This window comes from Falco biarmicus, chromosome 4 (assembly GCF_023638135.1).
Source record: "Falco biarmicus isolate bFalBia1 chromosome 4, bFalBia1.pri, whole genome shotgun sequence".
Lineage (NCBI taxonomy): Eukaryota > Metazoa > Chordata > Aves > Falconiformes > Falconidae > Falco > Falco biarmicus.
In genome coordinates, this window is record NC_079291.1 from 109,944,156 (window position 1) to 109,963,971 (window position 19,816).

Genomic DNA, 19,816 nt, shown 5'->3' on the forward strand with positions numbered 1-19,816 from the left:
AAAATTCATAAGGGCAGCACCACATTTTTATGACTGAGCTATAAACCACTGAACCGGGTTTTGTAATGGAAATGCTGGCAGACCTGTAACTATAGCGATACAAAAGGCGCTCCTGTAATTAACAGTACCACGTATCTTCCCATGATTCCAAAGCTGTGGAATCCTCTGCAGGCCGCAGGAACAAACACTAACTTAAAAAAGAATAAAAAAGAAACTGCTTTCTCCCTCAAAAAAATGCACTAACATCATCCGAGGCAATAGAGTTCATTTTGCTGTGGAGTCTGATACCAAGATTTCCTGTGGGATACCACATCCCAGCACAGACACAGAAAAGAGCTGGCAGCAGGCGGAAAAGGCACTGCATGTTGCATTTCAAACATCAGACGGAAGAAAAAGCAGGTAGCATCGAAGGAAGACAAATCTTAAGCCATCCCAGTGCTTCTCTTGTTTCTGTCTACGCCTGTGACCGGCCCATGAATCCAGGGCTGAGCTGAGGGAGTTGTAGTTGTTTTGGGTTTTGAACAGCGCTGTCTTCATTCCTGCTCTTACTTTAATTACGACAGTTCTCCCTTTGCACATGGGGACTACACACATGCCATCACGCAGTCGTTTCCCTACCACTAACTGGTTTCCAGTTGTGCATGGCATCGTTCTGTCAAGCAATAACAAAGCCTGAAATTTCTTACCGGAAATATAGAAAACCTGATCTGAGTCCTGCCCTCCCCCCTTCCCAGTCTGCTCTTTTATGTTAAATTCAGTCTTAACATGACAGGCAGTCTCAAGGCTTCTTAGACATTTGGGTAAACATGAGGTACAATACAACTGTGATAGTGAGTGAAAACTTACCAGCTCCATGGGTTTCCTTTTAATTTACATTATAGTTACTTGGTAGAGGGATACCTTGGAAGAAGAGCTAGCATGTATCAACGGATCCGCTTTAAACACAGCTGATACTAATAGGATTTACTGCATGTTCTCCTTGAAATGTTTAAGAGGAAGGGCCATTGTACAACATATGACTTATTTTTCCAAGGTTTTTCTTAAATTCAGAAAAGTATTAATTCTACTGTGATAATTAAAAGTTGAGAGGAAAACAATCAGAAAAGACCAACAACAGAAATTATATTAAGAAATGTGGCAAGTTCATATGTATGAGAAATGGAAATGGACTACACTGCATGAACTCTTGCACACACATGTAACATACATCAAATACATTTGAATATTTTTTAAAAAATTAGGATAAAGAGGACTTCTGTTATAACTTAAATAACAATGCAATAAACTATTGTTACTAGAGAGAAAACAGAATATATGTCAAGCATGCAATACAATTTTTCATAGTTTATCTGAATATGATTGGATTGATAATAAAGATTAGCAGCAACTGGAAAAAACGGGTCTTTGTAGGAACCCCTATATAAACCAACGGAGATACATTACTGATACTTGCTAATACGATATCATTAATCAAAATAATGTCACTGAGTATTAAAAAAAGTTATCAGCTCCTAAATACTAAAAAGACAGATTCAGTCTACATGCTTTCGTGTCTGCGTTTTTAACTTCTTACATCGGTATTTGAAATAAATTGAAGTCTCATTTCAAGAGAACCTTAGCATGAAATAAGTTGCACAGATCACTTCCACATATGGGAAGTGTCCCATGTCCCATGTCCCACTAGGTGCAGCTGCTGGTAGGAACTACTTTGATCTGTGAACTTGAAGACATGTTCCACGGGAGAGCAAAAAGATTACGTTTCACAGATAAAAAGCAGTAGTAAAGAATCTTTGAAGCAGAATCCTTTTAAAACTTGGATAACAGAAGTAAATTCCTAAGTTTCAAACTGAGAAATATTTAGCATGGAAGTTGCTTTGCTGAAATGACATGGTTTAATGGCTTCTGTCGTATACTAATAGCGTGAATTAAATCTACTTACTTAATGACCAGACAAATCAAATGGTTGTTAGCACAGGGCACCTTCAGCCTGGGAGCTCACTCATGTTTGACGTGAGTCTTAGTGAGCGTAGCAGTAATACTTTAAAACCTCTTGGCAGACTGGGCTAACGCCTGTCTAAGTGTTAGAAGTCTAACCTGGCTTGGTTAACGGCACTGTGGAAGGGTTCAAGGACAAAGGAGAATGAGGGATTAAATGCTATAAGCAATTAAATCTCTGATGGAAATACAACAGTACATACAGTGTTTTTAATAACATGTCTGTTTTTCCCTATCCAAATAACTATTAGGATTTTTCATTCAGGAGCTTACTTGCACGCTGTTTAACTCTTTACTATCACTTTATTTTACCTAACTATCATTTATTTTATTTTTTTCAAGGCAGTCCAGTTGAAAAGAATTCTTTTAGTGTTGTTGTATGGATGTCACTGAAATGGATTCTGTATTGGACTTAATATCGTTTTTCATATAAACACATTTCAAGTTAATTGGGGTAATCCTCACAGGAGCGATTTTTCTGGAATGAGTGGATTTGATTTTTCAGCCATGTACTTGCAATGGGACGAGAGCAGCTGACAAACTGGCTCAGACTTGAGCTTCACTGGTAGGGTTTCTAAATGCCCTGAGGTCTGGACACACAACCCCCATAGGTAAACTGGAGACCAATGTACAAGACTCATACTTTCAAACCACTTGCAGCAGCAACTGTAATATTATTTAATTCTTTAAAATTACTGATAATAAAACAGACAGTAACCCCTCAACACCTCTCGCTGTTGCAGATTTGCCATTCCTTTTTCACTGGATCTACTCATATTAGTTCAGTAAGAACAAAGACAGTACAGTAGGAACTCATGACACACAGTATTTCCAATTTTCCATTTGCTTTTTGTTTCCCATACTACTGACAGGCGACTAGCAAAGTAACTATAGTTGCCAAACTGGCTGCGTTCAACAAAACTAAGCATACCCTGACAGCCCAAAATTAAGAAAAATACAGTTAAAGATAAGGCTGTATCTGACCTCTCAAAAGTTGGTCAAGATTTTTTTTCTTGTTGAGAAAAGGAAGGAATCCATATTCTTCTGGAAGATTTCATTTGTTATCCAAACGCAGAGTGTTTGTAAAAGTCATTAGCATTAGCAGCATCCAAACCACCTGGGTATCTCCACTGGCCTACAATACATGGCAGGCCAACAACTACCAAGCCTGGGGTGCTTGAGTTGAGGTCACGGCTTCGGAACTGCCAGGCAGTATGTGCAGAAGAACCAAGAAGATACAGTTGGGCATTAAATGAAAAAAACCCACAACACCAACAAACAACCCCAAGCAATGAACAATACAAAACCTGCTCTGTGGGAAGGAAGCTATTGAAATAGACGCTACAACTTTGACCTCTGAGCAGTTAATTAACGAAATTATAAAGCTCAGGGATACTGATCCGATCAATGTGGTACTCATGAAGAAGTGCTCTATTTTTACACTATACTGCTACCTGTATTTTCAATGCACTTTAATAAAAAAAAAAAGTAAAATCGTTAGCCTGCTGTAGTATTTCTTATTAAGAAGTACTTCATACTTCTCTCCTCCTGAATTAATTGCTGAAATTTCCTTTAAACTGAAATTTGTGTACTGTGCATGCAGCTCCAGTGTAGCAGCAGGGGAAAAAAAATCCTGTTACTTGAACGTAGCAGCAAGAGTCATGTCCTTCCAGTGAACCTGACAAAATAAACTTAGCTTGTGTTTTACAAAGAAACAAAACACACATTGTAACTAGAGGCAGCTGGCAGCACCATTAGTCTGGTGAACGTAGGTCCACTCTTAAGGATTTGTGTAGCGATCAGAGATTTGACATCCCTGTCTTACAAACATATTTCTGCCTTGTCAGTTTATTCTTTTATAACTCGAGCCAAACCTAAAGCTCTTGGTCAGAAATCCTACTTAATTGTTTTTCTTTTTTTTCCTGAATGGAGTCGAATAAGTTAGTTGCAGTATGTGACATAGTTTTACCACAATAATTTTTGAAGGCATTGCCTGATTAAAGATAAACTTTGAAATCACAGAACTGTACACACCTGGTCATGTTAGGTTCAATGACTAAAATGCACCCCATCCCCATTCCTGTCTGCCCAGGAGCCCTCTTGGTTATTGGCACTCTAGGACATCTTCCTAGGTGGTAACGGTGCCCAGAGACCTCTATATAAAGCCACCATGACTAGTCACTAAAACTACTTCCTTTTATTATTTTATCTACTACGAAGCCCGTATACTCTTCACTAGGTTCAAATTTGAAAATGAAATGCCATTTGCTATATTCTGATGATTATAGATAACTTCAGTTTAATTTCTGACCAACATACTCAAGAGAATATAAATTTCATGCATGCAGGTTATCTGATAATAGTAAAGCTGACTTACAGTTAGAAGCAGTTCTCCTAATTAGATGAGCATGAAAATCTAAAAAGCCAGTTAATTTAATGTTTCTCTTATTGACGTCACACTAGCAAGGATAATTATTATTCATTGCTTCTTAACATTTCATCTGCATCAATGTTTTAAAATTGAAGATCCTTTGTACGAAGAGCTTACAAAGATAAGTATAATTTCATTGTATTAATCTTTAATATCTGGCCACCTAAAGATTTCATAGATCTGCTTATCATGCTTTTTGCTGTAGGAAGAAGTATTCTAGGTTGATAGACTTACACAGTACCTACAGGCACCATTATCATCTTCTATAATCTCAAGTGAAGTTTTATTTAGGTAGCCAGTAATCAGCTATATAGTTAACCTTCACAGTCTTAATCTGTATTATTGTTTATATTTTTCTATAGGTAATGGAAATAATACCAAACCTTTCCTACCTCAGAAAATGTCTGGAATTTTTAAGTCTGGCTTTCTAGAGTGTCATGCTGCCATTTCTTCACTGTAAGTCTATTAATTTAAAATAAACCATTAAAATTTATAGCTTCATACACTAAAATGCTCAAAAGTTTCTAAGGTCTTCTGCAATGTAAGTATTTTTGAACAATGCTTAGGGTTACAGAATATAAGCTGGTTTATTTCCAAGAGATATAATTTGAATTCTTGTAAATTTACTTTGAATTCTTCTAAGATATAATGTAAAATATAATCAAAGCTGTATATAAAAATAAAACCAGGCAAAATCATCTGCTAAAAAAAAAAAAAAGAAAAAAAAAAAGAAAAAAAAAAGCCCTCTGCTGGCCACAATACTGAAAACAGTTTTTTGGAAGGTAGTGTTCACCCTGGCTTTAATGTCCTCATGGTTGAGTTGACTAGAAAAGCCACCATAGGAAAAAAAGAGGGGAGGGGGAGGCAGGAAGTAGTGACAAAAACCCCAGATGTTGCATAAACATGACTTACCTCAAGTTGAGTGTTTAAATATTTATCTTTCCAATAATGCCCAAGCAAAGTTCATTTAACCACTCTAGTTCCATGTAATTTATTTGTGGAATATGCATCAGCCTAAATCTAATTTTGCTCTGCTTACTTTGGAGAAAGGAAATTAAAAGTGAAAAAATGAAGGTGGCCTTGTATTCATTTTTTCTTTCCCAGAAACAGGCAGGAAGAGTCCTGAATCAATAAACAAGTGGAAGATGTACTTGCTCTGGTCCATGCAGTTTTCAGAAAACACAATCTCAAGATAAAGCGTGGGCCTAGCCATGCAGAAGCTGTCCATTACCAGCAGGGGTAGCCCAATATATTCCACTCTTCACTAAGAAAAGCAGAAACATCAAGCTCAAATCGCTGTTATTCTCAGCAAACACAAAGAATGATTCGGAGACGTCGAGCCAGATTTTCCACTACCTTGTCCCTTGACAGAAAGAAATAGGTGTAAAATTCTATCTGTACGGAGTAAAGTTTTATACTTAAACAAGTGGCAAGCCCAAGGAGAATCTGATAGGGTTTGCATCACCTTTTTAGAAATAGAGACATTAAAGAAATCTAAAAGCTCAAGTGGATAAAAAGTTGAGCTTTAATTTGACTAGTGTGCCAGGTAACCACAGTCAGGCAAATGCACCTTAAATGTGATTTCTTTGTTTAAAACAGAGGGTTAAAATGGCTTATAAACAGTATATGTGCAATATAGATCAGCCTCAGGGAAATGCTGGGCCACCTCAATCCCCACTGAAATTAATGGGATTAGATGCAAAATTGGGAATTCTGAGCAGCCCTTTTACACAGCGCCTTCAATTGCCATTAACACCACCGCATAAGACTTCAGAAATCAATCCGCTTGGTAATCATAAAAATCAATCCAAGTTTTGACATGATCTTCGTGTACAAAGTGAGACTATCAAGTAGGTTTGAACCAGGAAATCAATCTAAAATACCTTTGTCCCCACAACTGTTTTTCAATTAAAAAAGAATAGCTATCTAAATCAACACAGAAGTGCTCTGGTGGTAGAAAAATCTTCTGTTACCAATACCTGTATAGCATGAAACCAGAAATTGTCATTAATAAGGAAAACATTAAGTATAATGGCAGTGAATCAAAAAGAGTGGTTCCCATAGATCTCTAGTAGAAATTCTGGAGAAGACAAAATCTTTGCAGACACAAATTATATTTTGATTCCTGGCATGTCAGTGTTTCGTTCAGTTCCTACCATTCTACCAAGTATTCAGCAAAATGCTGCCTCTAAAATCAAGTAACTTACCCTATAAAGAAAAGGACTCAAGTTGCTGTGACTACAAACCGTATGGGGTTGTTTTACTGTAGTGTTTAGGAAGTGACAGCTATAAATACCCTCCCTGTCGAAGCAGGCTGTAGTGGAGGCACTGGAATTTTAAATCCAAGAAAGCTCATCTATTTTGTGAAATACTATTGTAATTTTGACTTTTCTACATGATTGTACAGTTTTTGTACAGGATGTACACTGTGACTATATCAGGTAAACTAAAAGTAGTTTGGAGGAAAAATAAATGGAATGCCAAATGAGAACTAAGGAGAAAAGAACTCCAGCAAAGCATCAAGGAGGCAACAGATATACTATTACCGTGGAGAATTCTGCCTGCTATCGTTCTAAAATAAGATTCGCTCGTCACAACGGAGAGAAAATAAGATTGATATAGATTAAAAAAAATATGCTCTGTAGACTGCCAGAAGCTAAGGTACAGAGCAGGCAGTGCAACCAAAAGACACTGTGTGGATGCAAACTGCTCGGCAGCTGGAAGGGACAGCAAGGTGTCTGTTGCATATCCCATTAGAATTAAAAAGCCTTTGAAAAAGCTGTACAGACAATCCCCGTGCAACACAGTCTGGCGCTCCTCGACAAGCATCAGGCTCCAGCCTGCCAGAGAAATACTGACTGTCAGTACCCAGGAACCTACAAACAGAATGCACCGGGCTGCCCCTCGTGAAACATGGAAAAGCAGAGGGGAGACAGCAGCGCTAGGAGATAACACACCAGCACAGGGCAGACAAAGGCAGCGCTCCTGGGGGGTTATCCTGCAGGCCTGCGGTGCTGGAAAAGGCTGACGGTGAGAGAAGAGGGCAGGCACAGTGGGGAAGGGCTGAAAAGAAGTGTGGGGCAGAGGTGACCTGGCAGCGCTGCCTCTGCCCATGTCATCTGTAAGGGTGCCACACCTGACCGGTCACCTTCGCCCCTGCTAAGTCCCAGGGAAGAGATGAAAATATAAAGTCAGTGGGAGCTGGCTCTGGAGTGCGGAGGAAGCTGCAGTTCACTCCATGGGACTCTGTGCGTACGGCAGCCAACAGGAGAGCTAGTGTTTTTAATACGGGTCTCTGGGGGCCGTTAGAAAAGAAAGAAACAATGATGGTAATTAATGACCAGAAGGCTGTTGATAGATGCTAATGCTTCATAGTAAAAATTAACAAGGATTGTGACAATCCACAGCACATAAAGCCCCTCCAGAATTAGAAATCCTGTGTGAAATTAGAGTTCCCACTGAGAAGAGATGAAGCTGATGATAGATTTGACTGCAGTCAGGTCTCCTGCCTTGTCTTAATGTTGTACACATCAACAAATACAGCAGATTACCCCCAATCCTCTTTATTTTCTTGCATTTTACTAGAAAACAGAAATTAGTTGTTCAGTACTAGACCTAGATAGCTAGACAGAGACGAGAAAGTGCCCAGGGTTTTTTTTCTAAGGTGTCAATAATTAATTGAAGGAATCGATGACTAATCCTAAATAAATGAACTTTTCTGGTTTTTACCAGCAAGCGCTACCTGTATAACGATATAACCAGGGAGTGGGCACTGTTTCATCCTGCTGCCTTTCATCCTGCACCAGCACTACAACATAATTTGCTATGACATCATGGCTTACTGATCAAACTAAAGGAAAAGTGACATCACCACATACAGCAAAGTGAAAGAAGCCCTGTACCGCAGACCATTTATGCAAACAGTAAAAAGACTGTTTCTGTATTCAGTCTGCTTAAATTTATAACACTTTGGCTATAATTTCTCTGCTATTACTTAAGATACAAGATTATTTTGTTTAAGTTAGTCAAGGAATATTTCTATGTCTTTTGGGAATAATCTTTGTATTTCACAAGATCAAAATCTAACTCTGATACAGAACTTAGGGTTTCTTTTAAACTCTTTTAAGGGAATTTTCCTAATACAATGAAAAATACTAACAATATAAAATAAAAAAATGTTGAAGAAGGTTCAGACTGAGACCTAATGCTTGCTGATACTGTTCAGTGGTAACAGGTACTCAAACACTGTACTGAAATCACTAGAAGTTACAGGTAATATTTGTCTCCTCTAAGAAACAGACTAAAATTGCTGAACATTTCTGAGAGCATGTTCCTGAGTATAGGGATTTCCAGACTTAATAAAATCCTTTTCAAATGCTATGATGTAAATATGTCTTTGTCTAAACTCTGACAGTAATTTGACAAAACTTACTGTTTCAGAACGAAGGTTTACCAGAAAATAGGGGTCCTGCCGAGGCTTCAAAATTTGTTGGGCTTTTACACTTTAATGATGAGATTGTACCAATGTCGTAATGAAGAAATGAGAGAGACGCCTACCAAAACACTGCTCATGAGTTGGACTTGCGTGGGAAGCAGAACAGCCAGTTTCAAGTGCCAGCTTTGGAGGAGTCACCCCCACACCCCAGGACAACGGTGTACCTGCCCGCCTTCCCTGCTGTGCGTGCTGGGGTTGAGAAACCTTTTGGCCACAAACGTCACTAAAATCCACATTACTGATGAAAGGTCTTGCTGTGTACAACGCATCCCAAGCCTACCCCTTCCAATGCTGAGCAGGTGTGGAGGCACCTACAGGGAACATATTTAATGTTTTATAAATGGCTCTTATGGCCGTTTGCTTCTCTAAGTGTAATCATGCTTTAAATATTCCACCTATGTACAGATGGCTTTGAAAGACTCTAAAAACCAACTGGATTACTTCAGGGGTAGCTGAAGGCAATACTATATAAGATCATAATTAAAATGAGGTCTCATGGCATTTGTGCAATTACTGTATGAGATTTAGTTTTAGCATTGTTATGTATCTATACATCCAAATGAACGCATTTAATTCTCAGCTCTGCCTACAAGATAATTGTGAATTGATTTTTAACTTGTCACAAATTATTTTTAAATTTTGTTATGAGCATAATATTTTTAGTTTTGTTGTACAGTTAGTTTGCTTGTACTAGATAAAAGTCTTTAGGAGCTGCAGTTTGATGTGTTGTTCTGGACAATCTTAGCCAAGATGTGTCTTCATTAACCATCGAGCAGGTAGGCCTGACGCTCGATGTTAGAGAAGACAGTTCGCCCAGCATATTTCTTTATTATTTGAATTTTACTGGAACAGTAATCAAATTGGTCTATTTAGATCACCTATAGCAATAGCCATGTGATGTCATCTGGAAACCAATCAATGGCTCTCAATTAATTCCTTCATCACTTTCTAGTCCTTCTGCCTTACATGAGACTTGAAAATCAATAGTCCTAGAACTACTGACCACAGGGGCCATTAAAATATCTGCTACATTTTGGTTTTCTGTTGGGTTTGATGTTGGGGCTGTTTTTTGGTTTTTTTTTTTTTGGTGTCCTTGTAGCTTGAACTTCCTGTGTAAGGTTTCAGCCTCACATCTTTTTTACCCTTTCACTCACATGAAAAGCTTCCTGAAAGAAGTAAGTTTCCCTAGGTAAGAACGGAGATGTTAACAGGTCTAAATTATTTTCAGGTGTTAGTCCTGGACTTTGATCCAACCTTATGATCTGAAGCCAAAACTTCAGACTGGAAAAAAAAAACCATCAATGTACAGCTGCTTGAACTAAATCAGGATGTTGTGTACAACATTCCTGGTTCAGTTTTGAGTGTGGATCTAAAATCTAAAAATGAGATCAATTTCTAATAATTCTGAATATTTGTGACTGAATGTGTGTCTGGGGGGGGGGTGGTGTGTGAGAGGAAAAACAAAAAGAAGAATCAGACCACTAAGAGTTGTAAAACTGGCCTCTTACTGTTCAAAAATAAAATAAATCTGCTGCTGGGAAAAATATACACACCTTTATAAAGATGACAAGCTACTTTGTGTACACCTAAATCTCAGCCTCAGCAAAATAAATTTTCATGAGTCTGGATTGAAATGGTTCAAATCAGGTTAATGATTTTTCAGTTCATAACCTAAGCTTGATTTGTGAAGTGACAAAATATGCAGTCCTTTAAGCAGTCCTGTCCTGTATATCAATCTATTGATGTATTTTACTCCTCTCTAATCAAACCTTACATTGCTCTCTCATGAAACGACTTCTTCATAATAGGGGGGATACAAGTTGCACATATCCAGATTGCTACAGCAACAAAAGGTCTGATGCTGAAAAAGATTTCCAGACTCTTGCATTTATGTCTGTGTTCCACGTATAACATGAGCCAGAAAACACAGATGCAGACCTGTGTCGATTAGGACTTGTACATTAATAAGGAATGCAGAGAAAGAGCCATGCCTTCTATATACACCATTGGTATATTTTTTCCTTGTTATTTTAAATCAAATCTGTGATGAAATAATAAAAAAAAATGCCTTTTGGTGCAGCTTTTATTTTTAATTCATTATTCCTTGTAACAACCAATTGTTCAAGGCTCACAAACAGAGCATTGAAATGTTTCCTTTTCATGAATGAAGTTCTGTCCAGTCTGCAAACAGGGACGTCATTTCAAGAAAATGCACAGAAGTGCAGGGGAAGATCAGGGACGGCAAATGAAAACAGAGCTTAAAAAAGGACAGCTTTGTTTACTTGACCAAAATCGAGAAGGTAGCAAAACTCAGTTTGATATTCAAACTGGAAGGAAATTTACTAGAAAAAGAGAAAATCTCTCCTCTGCCAAGATCATAACATCAGCTTCAGATACTCGTAAAAGCTGTTTTTGTAAAGGCTTTTGATTTTGGATAGTTCTGCTAACTTGTAAGAGCAACACTGTACGGCTTGCTAAGGTATAACCTCACTCCTGGGACAGTAATTTCACCAATGATGTGCTTTTTCCTTACAGGAAGGCGGGGTTAGGCGTTGGTGTCGGGGCCATAAATAAGAGGGTCCTATGTCAGGGAAATTAGAAGTCAGTTAACATAAGCATATACTCGGAGCGAGCATTAGAGGGCTTTCCTAAACCACCCAAGCCTGCCGAAATTGAACTGCAGGCGGAAGAACTCAGAGAGCCGTTAGGAAGTTTAGAGAGAAAACCAACAGTAAGAAAGCATTTTCTCCTGGCTGACCGACCAGCTGTGCTTAAGGCAACATGAACGCTGTAGCCAGCACCTTGTTGTTTCCAGTGCTTCTGCTGCTGACCCACAGGATGGAGGAGCTGGTGGAGGCGTGCAGCTGTGCCCCGGCTCATCCGCAGCAGCTCATCTGCGACTCGGCTTTAGGTGAGTCCCACCGGCTACGCGCCGGCAGCTCGGAATGGAGCAACTCTGGCTGCTGCGAGGGTGGCTTGTGCAGCTGCAGAGGAATATGTTTAACCAGGTGGGCTCAGTCTTTTGAAAGATTTTAAAACAAAATGACTGCAGAGGTCCTTTTTGAAGAGAGCGCTGTAGAACAAAGGATTAAAAAAAAAAAACAAAGCCACCAAAAAGCCAAAACTACAGTAGCTGTTCTGCTTTTCTTGTTTTTCCAGAACATTTTGTGGTTACAAATTGTTGAAATACCTGTATTTTTACTTTTTTTTTTTTTTTTTTTTTTAAATAGGAACGGCTTCTATATTAGGTCCTAACTGAGAGTTAGCAGGGAAGAATACCTGAACTTTCAAATGGCTACTGCTAAAAGTATCTGTAATAGAATATTCCATCTCAGTAGATCTGCTATGTGTAAACTATGGATATAGATATTTTTATAGCATTTTGGGGGGAGTGGGGGGGGTGGGAAGAAAATAAGAGTCCCCAGTGATAACATGTTGAAACACTTGATCTTTGTTCTGCTATACTACAATTTATACAATTTCTTTAATTGGTTATTGGGGGGGGGGGGGTGTTTGTCATTTTCAAAAAAATACTTGAGCAGGAAACCGATAGGCCCTTTATTTTCTGCAGATAAACTGGCTACAGCAGTTCTGTATAAATAAAACTTTCCAGTCTTTAGGAGAACTGTGTTTCATGATATTCAGGCAGCAGCATAGTTGTCAAACAATTTATAGAAAGCAACTAAAGATCTCAAAATCAGACTGCATGGGCATGAAAATATGTGACATTTTGCAGTCTTTTGATTTCATTAGCTCAAGCTAAGGCTGGTTAGCTTCCATCTAGTGTGAACAGTAAATGTAGAACATGAGTTTCTAAAGTGTCACAAAATTAGCATCTCTATGGGGCAGGCAATACCTTCTGCATACTGATTAATTGCTTTTATACCCTGACAGAAAATCTTTGTAGCCATGACAAACTCTCAGCTCTGTTTGTGGCCATCGGTTAAATTGTTTTTTAATCTGCTCATGTTAAGCAATCTTTTTCATTAAGTTACCTACACCAGGCATCACAAACTTGTGGTTGTTTAACCTGCAAAAAAACCCTGAAGTTGTGCTACCAGGAGCTTAACTATATATGTATACATTTAACTGTATTAGTCTGCTACATTCCTGTACACAAGCAAGTGACAGTTTTTCAACAGAACTGATACAAAGATTTTCCTCAATAAACAATTTCACAGTATAGAAGAAACCCAAAATACTCATTATGAGCCATCTTCCTTAGGGAAGACATTCTGGCCAGTCTTATGATATATATTAAGATGTATTCCATTCTTAGATACATCTTACAAATGGTAGCGATTTGCTACTTTTTATTTATATTTAAATACTGAAGATTGTAAAATAAAACTGCTTTATATTTGGACTTGACGTTCAAGCTCTCACTTCTATAAAAATTCCTGTTTAAGTCAACTGTACCTTTTGGCTAAGGAATGTTGTGTATCAAGGATCCCTTTGTTGAGTATTTATCGTTTTACAATAGCATGTCTATATATTATAAAATGATAGAGATGTAGATATTCTTTCATATAAATATGTGCATAGGTATTTGTACATGCATTGCATATTACGTACACATAAAACCTGCTCTAAGCATTTATGGATTAATTATTTGGCCGCAATATCTTGCGTAAGCAGAGCACAATGACTAAAGGAGCTGGAGAAGACCAGTGGAGTGGTCTGCCCTGCGTAGGAGACACCTCCACTAACCAGCCTGGCAAAGACAGCTCCTCCCTCCCTGATGCCAGAAGTCTTGTTTTTCACGGGTGTCCAGCAAAAAGGCTGTGGGCTGGCACTGCCCTTGGGATGGGGGCAGCACGAGGCTGGAGCCCTGGGCAGCACCATCCCCTGGGAATTAGGGCTGTGCCTCCACAGCTCTGCTGTGTTTTAGGGAAAGCAGGTCTGAAGCCAGACCTGTGCCCTTAGGGCCACCTGGGTCTTAAGGCAGATTGTGAAACCCAGGCCACACTAGTAAGTATCTCATGCAGTAGCACACTTCAATCTTCTCCTCTTAAAATCACCATACTTAATTTATTATTTTTTTAAAAGATTTAAGAAGATTAAAGATTAAATTGAAGTTCTGTACTTCAATGTCAACATTTTCATACTTCCAAAATATTGATAAACAAAGAAAGGGACAGCTCTTCAGCTGCTCAAATCTATGGCAGTTGAATTCTAATCCAGCTATCTGCTAAGACTATTGAATTTTTTTCACTTAAGTTCATCCATCTATGTGGCCACAAACATATTCCAGTATTTTCTTGTAGAATAAACCCCTAGCACATCTTGTTAAAAAAAAGAAACCATGCCATGCCTCTAAATTCCACAGTAAAGTAGAAACTGAGACAAAGCCTCAGTCTGGCTCATAGAGCTACTGACCATTATATGCACGTCAGTTACTGCATTATTTCTCAGTTTCACTGTATACCTGTGACATTTTTAATTTCCTTTAGGATCACTTGTGATTTGGGTGGAGTAAAAGTGGAGGTGGAGGGGGCTGAATCAATAGACATTAGTATAGCTGCTAACTGAATGTGTGAAGCCACTCGGAAACCTTAGCATTTATATGAGATACCCAAGGGAGGGGAATAAAAACCAACAGAGAAATTAATTAAGTCTGGGACAAGGTCTTTTCACTTTTACGATTGTTCATGTGATTAGTGCTGTGACAGTTTTGTCTTTTACTGCCAGGAGGCTTTTGTGGCTTTACTCTCTTTCTAAACACCCACAGCTACCACACAACCTGAGTAACTTGACAGAAATCACAGACTTTCTTACAGACTTAGAGTAAAAGAGAGCTGCCGGCCCTGCGAGGTGCTGGCTAAAGCTGAAGTAAGGGCTGAAGGAAAAGCCCTACAGCACAGGAAGAACAGCAGTGATGGTTAGTAAATCATGAGTGCCATGCTTGTCCTGCCATGCATTTGACCCTAGGTTTGGTAGTTTCCCACATAGCCTTAGGAGAGTGTGATTTTGTGCAGATCTGAGCAGTTTGCATGAACTTCTCAGTAGTTTTAAATTTCAATTCTAAGAGGGGTAAATCCTCATTTGTAGGGAGTGCCTAGCACCATGAAGATACACACCTTTATAAAAAAAGGGAGAGACATTCCTCTTGTGTTCTTCTAAATGGTGCTGAGGCCCTCTTAAAATGTGCTGAATGCCCTCAAACCCCCATGGACACCCACACTTTTCGAGAAGACTTTCACTGGAAATGGAGACGGGAGGTTCATGAAATGGCAACGCCATGCACCACACTGCTCATTATCAGTGCTGAGCCCCCAGCCCCAGAAGAATTGAGGAGAAATGAAACGTGATGAGAACGTGCCATTTAACATTTCAAATTCAGTAGTGAGGCAACATAGTTTCAAGCCAATACAAGACAATTCCTCTGATAATGGTTTTTTGTTTTGGAGACAACCATGGATGCAATTGAGTTTATCAGACAGCATCAAGCTAACAGATTTCCTTTTTGCCACTGACTTCTGTCTTCCATCTTCCTGGACTTAGTTCTAAACCTATGTCAGATTAAAAATATCTGTAGAGAGAGATGGTATACATGGAGAAGACCAACTCCTTTCTAAAGTCTGTCACTTTTAATTCATGCTGGTTTTTCCCCCTCAGGAACAGGCAAGGTTGTTTTTTGGATAACAGGGCAAATACGTAAATAACTTTGTATTTCTTTGCTATGTACCACCAGTACCCTTCCTTTGAAGTTAATGTGTTCTTTCTGATGTGAACTTCTCATTGGTTTTTCTTAAACATATATAGAAAATGATATTTTTACTGCATATTGCACACCACACTCCAAGAAAATGACTAACAGTTCTTGAGTATAAATAGATAAATAATATAGCTTCAGAGAATAGTTCTATAGCTTTGGAGAAGAGTAGCATATTTTGAAATATGATGGAAGCTTTACAGCTGGAGCTTGGCAGCATTTTCAGCCTGTTAAAATCTCATAAGATCACTGAGATCAGGCATTGTAAAGATATGCCAGATGATATATTAAACTTTAATCATATTTTAAAAAAACAGTGATTTTTTATTTAAATGCTGCAGAATTAATTTTAAAAGTCAGGTCCTCTGGGATAAAATTACAATATGCTATTTCTTTATTACCGAATTTCATATTAAAACTTCCATGGCTCAGTGTCCCACAATTTTGCCTCCCTGCAATATAATATCTAGTTTTGTACTAGAACAGATTACTTTTTACATTATTGGAGTGGGAAGTAACATTGTCTGATGGGAAAAACCAGCATGGGAAAATGTATTTTGTTCTTACTATAATCACCATAGTCTTAATCTCACGGAGTCTACTTGCTGTGAGCATTGTGATTATGCAGATACCGATTACCTGCATGTTTAGGTTGATGAGTGTCATGGTTTAATGACGAAACCTGGCTGAAACCAGGACAATGAGCACCTTCAGTGAGGGTTTTGACACAAAATTAAGCTGCTATGTAATTAATCTTCGTACGGTGTTCACAGAAACAGTAATAACCGTACCATGTAACAAAAGACCGTTAAAGACAGGGATGCACCAGACCTTAGTCTTCTGTGAGGGTTCCAACAGAGTCCAGGATCCTGGGTCAAAGGCCGCCCTTTCAGACATCCCACCGACAGACATGGGCTCAGGCAGCTGACCACTTGAGTTGCCTACAGTCTTTTAGACTTCTCCACAGCATGGGAAGACTACAGTACTTGGCATCTGATCTGCATTTATATTGTTGACCTGCCAAATGGAGGCAGGTCTTAATGCTTCATCGCAACGTCCTTCCTCTAGAGTGGAAATCAGTGACAATAACACGTAGGTGTATTTCTAGAGTAACTCGTCACTGACTGGAAAGGGTTATGCAGCCACCATTTCTCAGGGGTCCCACACAGAAATAAGAACCAAATTTCTATTCCAAAAATTGTGAATTCAGTTACAGAAATAACGTACTGGACTTTCACTGTTGTTCTCTCTTGATCAACCAGAAAAGCACAGCACCCAAGCACGTTTCTTGTGAGAATTATTGTGAAAAAGAGGTTGTGAGATTTTACCAGTGCCATTGAAAGAGCATGTTGCCAGAACAATACTGCCAGAACTCTAATTATATTAACCAACAAACCGTCTTAAAATCAGCTAGAAATTATACTACTCTCAAAAGTAACATTATTCACATGTGGTGGGTTTAATGCAGAGGTGCTGAGTATGAGGCAATTCTCTTACCCTCATGCCCTCAGCAAGTGGCTGAGAAAAGCTGAATTCCAGTCCTACATTCAAGAGTCTGAGTGTGCAGAAAATGATGTTGGTATGTAAGAATCATTAACAGCCATACCCTTACTTATGTCTACTTTTTGTTATATGACTAATACTCAAGTTCATTAACAAAAACTCTTAAGAATGACATATTGTACCCTTAACTCACATTTCAACAGACTCATAAATGATATCAATACCAAACCCACCTTTCACCTATTTTGACTGTACAATGTCCTACCAAAGTCAGTTACACAATAGCAGATAGGTTTCTTTACTTCTGTAAGTACAAAAGAAACATAGTATTTTTTTCTTGTCTTTTATGCATACTTTTGTACACATTAATAGTACTTTCAAATCAAATTTTATGGCCCCTAGGTAACCTGAATCCTAGGAAGTTATTTAAAGTACTTAACAAGTGCATCGCTTAAGAAGTGAAGCTCTTAAAAATATACCTGCAGCCCTGCAAAGGCCCATCTCTGGTACGAATGCCTGCATATTCCAATGAAGCTATAATTGCAGTACATATAAATGTCTTGGCATGATAGCCTCAAACTTCTAAATGCTTTCAAAAAACGACCACACCAGCGGCAGAGATGCTGTGCTGTTAGTCACCACTTACAATACCACGTTTGTGCCTGTCTTTGCTGAATGTTCGATAAAGCACCTCGACATTTATGTTCAATGACTTGTTGGAGTGCTGCTGTGGGAACAGCAGCCCGAGTCCTTCCATTCACACCTAACATTTAACAAAATGTAAGTGAAACAGCTTCCTAGGATAAAGACTGAGCTTCCTGTTTGGGAGTAGGAAGTATTACTTGAATGAAGTCAACAATTTGACTTGATCTCCAAGGTCTTTTCCAACCTAAATGGTTCTATGATTCCATAAAACTAATGCTACACCTACCTGAGGTTTCAAGACAGAAGCAAACATTTTGAGAACTTACTTCAAAATTCCCTGTCTAGTTAGCTTCCTAACTTACTTTCCAGTTCTGAATACAAGACTTGAATTGCATTGCCAATGTGATGGAAGAAAAAGAAATAATTTCCAATCTCCTGTAAATTACTGTTCTTCAGAACCCTGCCAATTAAGCACGAAAATGGGGCTCTGTCTGGAAAAATTGCAGTCACTCTCCTTTTCTTCGCTTGTTGAACTTTTTCATGGCAGCGTTCCCAAAAGCTTAAAAGTTATAGCTGTAAAATGAGGTGGCATCATGAAACTGAACAACAGGACAGAACTTTAAGGGGCCAGATCCACTGATCACAACATCCCTGTCAATTAGAATGTAGCTGACAACTGTAAAATAATTTAGCTTTACAGAAAAAAAACAGAGCTGAGTATTGTATAGTAAAATGAAATCTCAGAAGAATTATGCTAGTTGCCTGATTTAGAAATAACTCAGTAACACTGATTCATTGCTGAGTATGTTATAAATGTAGGACAAAAAAATTCAGGAACCGTGTTACTTCTATTTAAAAGCACGTATTATAGTGCTAAGAAACCAAACCCCACGATTTCAAAAACAACTTTCTACACACACTGTGTGGATAACAAAATTCAGGCTTAGAAACAAAGATTAAATAATATAAAACACAGGACATGAAAGATTGCCAAACTCTTAATCCTATTAATCTACCAACTTTAATCCCTAACTTTCTCATTAAAAAGTATCTCAATAACATGGGGTTTCTTCCGCACAGAGGAAGGGGCACAGAGCTATGAATGGAAATCTACAATAACATTATGTATGTTGTTCTACAGACTTTAAGAGTATAAAGAGAGTGTTATTCCTCAGCTGAAATTAGGCAGATGTTGATTACTAGTCAAATGATGTGGTATTTGAGGCTTGTGAAGTAGAGAGAAATATTTCTGGTAACATGAGCAGCAGCTGTAAAAACAGTGCAGAAAAATAAAACTGATCTTGAACAACATTAGGAAATCATGATATTTTTTAGGTAATACTTACGTTAAAAGAATACCACACATCTGTTAAAAATACACTCACCTCTTCTATTTGAAAGTTTATAAAAACTAGATTTAAAAGCCTTACTCTCATAAACTGAACGTATTCTCCTAATTAAAAAAAAAAAGTAAAACCACATAATCTAATTTAACAAGGAAGCCAAACCTGATCAACTCTTGCCTTCAACAGAAGGAATTTTTGCATCCCAAGCCAAAAACACACAGAGATTCACAAAATCCTGACCTACCTGAGAGTCCTAATGAGCTTAAATATAGGCCTCCTACACTTTGAAAGCCTCAAATGGAAATGCATTTTGGGTGCAGACTAGCACAGATTTGTGTTAATAAAACTCAAAAGACTAACCAAATTCTGCAAAGCATTTATATCGAAAAATAATACAGTGCAAATTACTATCCATATGAAATGGTGATAAATAATCTTTGGTATCTGCTTTATCAACTTCAGAAGCATTGATGTGTTTTTCAAGGTTGAGCTTTTGAAACGCCGTGATTTTTTCTGAATAAAAATGCCACAAATAATGATGAACAATGAAATATCCTAATTTATCATCTAGAAACGAAAGGTGTTTCACTGCTGTCTTGTGTAACTGGGTAGAGGGATCCATACTGATTGAAGTATTAAACCTTTATTGGTGATCTTTCCCCTCAACATCCAACACATAGGTCTAA

The 19,816-nt window shown here is 38.3% G+C and overlaps 2 protein-coding genes across 2 annotated transcripts in view; one reads left to right on the forward strand and one right to left on the reverse strand.

The window, feature by feature from the left end:
* Positions 1–19,816, reverse strand: part of SYN2 (synapsin II) — a 193,676-nt gene that overhangs the window by 50,340 nt on the left and 123,520 nt on the right. The gene's annotated exons all lie outside the window — the stretch shown is intronic.
* TIMP4 (TIMP metallopeptidase inhibitor 4) overlaps positions 11,468–19,816 on the forward strand; it is a 29,224-nt gene continuing 20,875 nt past the window's right edge. The window contains exon 1 of the mRNA XM_056336677.1: positions 11,468–11,832. Within this exon, the coding sequence (XP_056192652.1) occupies positions 11,703–11,832 (130 nt within the window). The 5' untranslated portion in view covers positions 11,468–11,702. The remainder of the gene's footprint in view (positions 11,833–19,816) is intronic.